General features: G+C 44.5%; 1 protein-coding gene across 1 annotated transcript; it reads left to right on the forward strand.

Annotated features, from left to right (window-relative positions):
- Window positions 1-2,441: 2,441 nt before the first annotated feature.
- On the forward strand, window positions 2,442-3,560 carry LOC310931226 (carbohydrate sulfotransferase 6-like; the record flags this gene model as incomplete). The annotated part of the gene is made up of 1 exon (XM_083894336.1): window positions 2,442-3,560. One exon carries the CDS (start codon window positions 2,442-2,444, stop codon window positions 3,558-3,560), a length of 1,119 nt encoding a protein of 372 aa, XP_083750462.1.
- Window positions 3,561-4,301: the final 741 nt, after the last annotated feature.

Below are 4,301 nucleotides of genomic sequence, written 5' to 3' on the forward strand. Positions count from 1 at the left end.
TCAAATCTCCTCTGATCCAGTTTCACACCTTTGTTTCCAGGACGATCTGCTGCTCAGGTTGGTTTTCAGTCTTCAGTCTTGACTTATTTTTGTGTAGATAATATGTTGTGAAACATGTTTAACCTTAAATAAACTACATCTACAGGTAGTTATGTGTCGTTGTATTAGTTCGTCCTGTTATTGACGTCACGCTGTCATCACCTGACAGTCCGGCTGATTGAAAGCCTCCAGATGTGCAATGCAAATACTATGCGAATATATTTGAATATCTGTGTTTTTCTACTGCAGTAATTCTGTTCTCTACCAGTAGAAAATACTGTGAACACCTGATTATGCATGAAAAAAAAATACCGTCAGATACCGTGAAACTGTTTGAATTTTGAAAAATACCGTGATATATATTTTTGGTCATACGTACGTAAGGCTGAGCGATAAGGCTGAAAATATGGATAATTATTGATAATTTTCACGACCTGTAAACTCTTTTATTCTAAACTCTTTCATTCTAAATCTTTATCGCAGTTGGACGTTCTTTATCGCAGTTGGACGTTCTTTATCGCAGTTGGACGTTCTTTATCGCAGTTGGAAGTTCTTTATCGCAGTTGGACGTTCTTTATCGCAGTTGGAAGTTCTTTATCGCAGTTGGACGTTCTTTATCGCAGTAGGAAGTTCTTTATCGCAGTTGGAAGTTCTTTATCGCAGTTGGACGTTCTTTATCGCAGTTGGAAGTTCTTTATCGCAGTTGGACGTTCTTTATCGCAGTTGGAAGTTCTTTATCGCAGTTGGACGTTCTTTATCGCAGTTGGAAGTTCTTTATCGCAGTTGGACGTTCTTTATCGCAGTAGGAAGTTCTTTATCGCAGTTGGAAGTTCTTTATCGCAGTTGGACGTTCTTTATCGCAGTTGGACGTTCTTTATCGCAGTTGGAAGTTCTTTATCGCAGTTGGACGTTCTTTATCGCAGTAGGAAGTTCTTTATCGCAGTTGGAAGTTCTTTATCGCAGTTGGACGTTCTTTATCGCAGTTGGAAGTTCTTTATCGCAGTTGGACGTTCTTTATCGCAGTTGGAAGTTCTTTATCGCAGTTGGACGTTCTTTATCGCAGTTGGAAGTTCTTTATCGCAGTTGGACGTTCTTTATCGCAGTAGGAAGTTCTTTATCGCAGTTGGAAGTTCTTTATCGCAGCTGGACGTTCTTTATCGCAGTAGGAAGTTCTTTATCGCAGTTGGAAGTTCTTTATCGCAGTTGGACGTTCTTTATCGCAGTTGGAAGTTCTTTATCGCAGTTGGACGTTCTTTATCGCAGTAGGAAGTTCTTTATCGCAGTTGGAAGTTCTTTATCGCAGTTGGACGTTCTTTATCGCAGTTGGAAGTTCTTTATCGCAGTTGGAAGTTCTTTATCGCAGTTGGACGTTCTTTATCGCAGTTGGAAGTACTTTATCGCAGTTGGACGTTCTTTATCGCAGTAGGAAGTTCTTTATCACAGTTGGACGTTCTTTATCGCAGTTGGAAGTTCTTTATCGCAGTTGGAAGCACTTTATCGCAGTTGGAAGTACTTTATCGCAGTTGGACGTTCTTTATCGCAGTTGGAAGTACTTTATCGCAGTTGGACGTTCTTTATCGCAGTTGGAAGTGCTTTAACGCAGTTGGAAGTACTTTATCGCAGTTGGAAGTTATTTATCGCAGTTGGAAGTTCTTTATTGCAGTTGGACGTTCTTTATCGCAGTTGGACGTTCTTTATCGCAGTTGGAAGTACTTTATCGCAGTTGGACGTTCTTTATCGCAGTTGGACGTTCGTTCTTTATCGCAGTTGGACGTTCTTTATCGCAGTTGGAAGTTCTTTATCGCAGTTGGAAGTACTTAATCGCAACTGGAAGTTCTTTATTGCAGTTGGAAGTTCTTTATCGCAGTTGGACGTTCTTTATCGCAGTTGGAAGTACTTAATCGCAACTGGAAGTTCTTTATTGCAGTTGGAAGTTCTTTATCGCAGTTGGACGTTCTTTATCGCAGTTGGACGTTCTTTATCGCAGTTGGAATTTCTTTATCGCAGAACCTTGTCTCATCCCGTATTTGTAACCAAACGCCCCGTAAGAAAGGATGAACCAAGCAAACATTCGGAAGTACAGCAGTTTGGCCCCGGACACAAAGACATTGCGACAGCATTAAGTTCGTAAATTAGCTTCTTTAAACCTGCAGCCGACGGATGTCCAGTTTATGAAAAAACGATAAAAGTCCGAGTTCGTTTTTTTGTTTACTCTGGACTCATTTTCTGCAACAAACGTTCTTTTCTATTTGCACCTGAGTGTTTGATGTGATGTTTGATGTTCACTTAACGTAACTCATCGCTCCACAGAAGTCGTGGAAGGGAAGTTCAAAACGCCGTCAGTCAAGCGCCGTCAGCGATCGGCAGCCACGATGTTTCGCTCCAGAATCCATTTTAGTACCATGATCTTCCTTATGGTCTTGCAGGGAGTAGTCATGGTGTTGTTCTGCGGTTGGTACCTCCAGATCTCTCCCTCTGGCTCCGCCCCCTCCGACAAGAAGGTTCACGTTCTGCTGCTGTCGTCGTGGAGGTCGGGTTCATCGTTCATGGGTCAGGTGTTCAGCCAGCACCCGTCTGTCTTCTACCTTATGGAGCCTGGTTTTCACGTCTGGACCAAACACCCCAAATCTGGGGCGCGCTCTCTGCGAATGGCGCTGAGGGATTTGTTCCGGAGTTTGTTTCAGTGCGACTTCTCTGTCATGGATTCGTACATGCCAGAGCAGCGCAATGTTTCCTCCTTGTTCAGGTGGAGTGAAAGTCGAGCGCTGTGCTCCCCGCCGGCCTGTTCCCTCACGCCACGCAACCAGTTCAGCAACCAGACTCTCTGTGCCAAAAAGTGTGACGTCCAAGGCCTGCAGGGGGCAGAGCAGGCGTGCGGCACCTACAGTCACGTGGTGTTAAAAACTGTACGATTCTTTGAGCTGGAATCCCTCTACCCTCTTTTTCAGGACCCCAACCTGGATCTCCGCATCATCCATTTGGTGCGAGACCCGCGGGCTGTATACCGGTCTAGAGAGAAGGAGTCTGACTCCTTTGTTGCCGATACCGCTGTCCTGTTGGAGCACAGACACATGCCGGCAGATGAGGTGGGTTACCAGGCCATTCAGGAGATCTGTCATAGCCATGCTCGCATCATGGAGAGGGCCACGGTAAACGGAACTCGGTTCCTGGAAGGCCGCTACAAAATGGTTCGCTACGAGGACATGGCACTAAACCCACTCAAGGAAATCGCCTCTTTATATGACTTCCTGGGTCTGGAGATGACCAAAGAGCTGAAGGGATGGATCTACAATATGACCCACGGAAGCGGCAAGGGCACCAAGCTGGACGCCTTCGGAATCACTTCACGGAACGCTGTTGACGTCTCCAGCGCGTGGCGCACCACGCTGCCGCACAGCAAGGTCAAACGTGTCCAGGAAGTGTGTAAAGAGGCCATGTTGCTGCTGGGCTACAGGACGGTCGACAGCGAGGACGAACAAAAGAAGCTGGACATAGACCAGTACCAGACCAGTACTGGTTAGCCAAAACAGAGCAACCCACTCAGAGTTAATGAGATCCTCATGGAGAGACATCATTGGCTAACACCGGTGTTTGTCCGAGTTTAAAGCAGCACCAACACTGGATCCCTGTGTTTACTCAGTGAAAAACCGGTCCTCCCGCCTCTTTGTTTACTTGTTGTTTATTGACATTTGACTCAACAAACATCCAACTGTTCAGCCTCCAGTCCAATGTCTTTGTGGCTCTGCGCTCATTTATTATAACTCTTAAACTTTAATATAACACCGAGGTCAGGTCTGGCAAAAATGGGATATACATAAAAGATAAACATTTACTCACTCTTTGTTGTTGTTGTTGTTGTTGTTGTTGTATGAAAGTAGCAGATATTCAGTTCATTATAATCAGTGTTTTTTATTATTTCACCTCACTACAGTTTGGTGTCAGAAAGCAGCAGGACATCACTAATGTTTGGGCGCCATCTGCTGGCTGAGACATGAAACTACACTTGTTGTGGATGAATCCTCAAAAGAACAGAATTTATCATTTCATCTTTTACAGAAATGTGTTTTGTCGGATCAGACAATACACCAGGTCTAAGATTCTGATCCAGGTCTAAGATTCTGATCCAGGTCTAAGATTCTGATCCAGGTTTAAGATTCTGATCCAGGTTTAAGATTCTGACCCAGACCTAAGATTCTGATTCTGACCCAGACCTAAGATTCTGACCCAGACCTAAGATTCTGATTCTGACCCAGACCTAAGAT

This window comes from Microchirus variegatus (genome assembly GCF_963457635.1).
Source record: "Microchirus variegatus genome assembly, chromosome: 8".
NCBI classification, from domain to species: Eukaryota; Metazoa; Chordata; class Actinopteri; order Pleuronectiformes; family Soleidae; genus Microchirus; species Microchirus variegatus.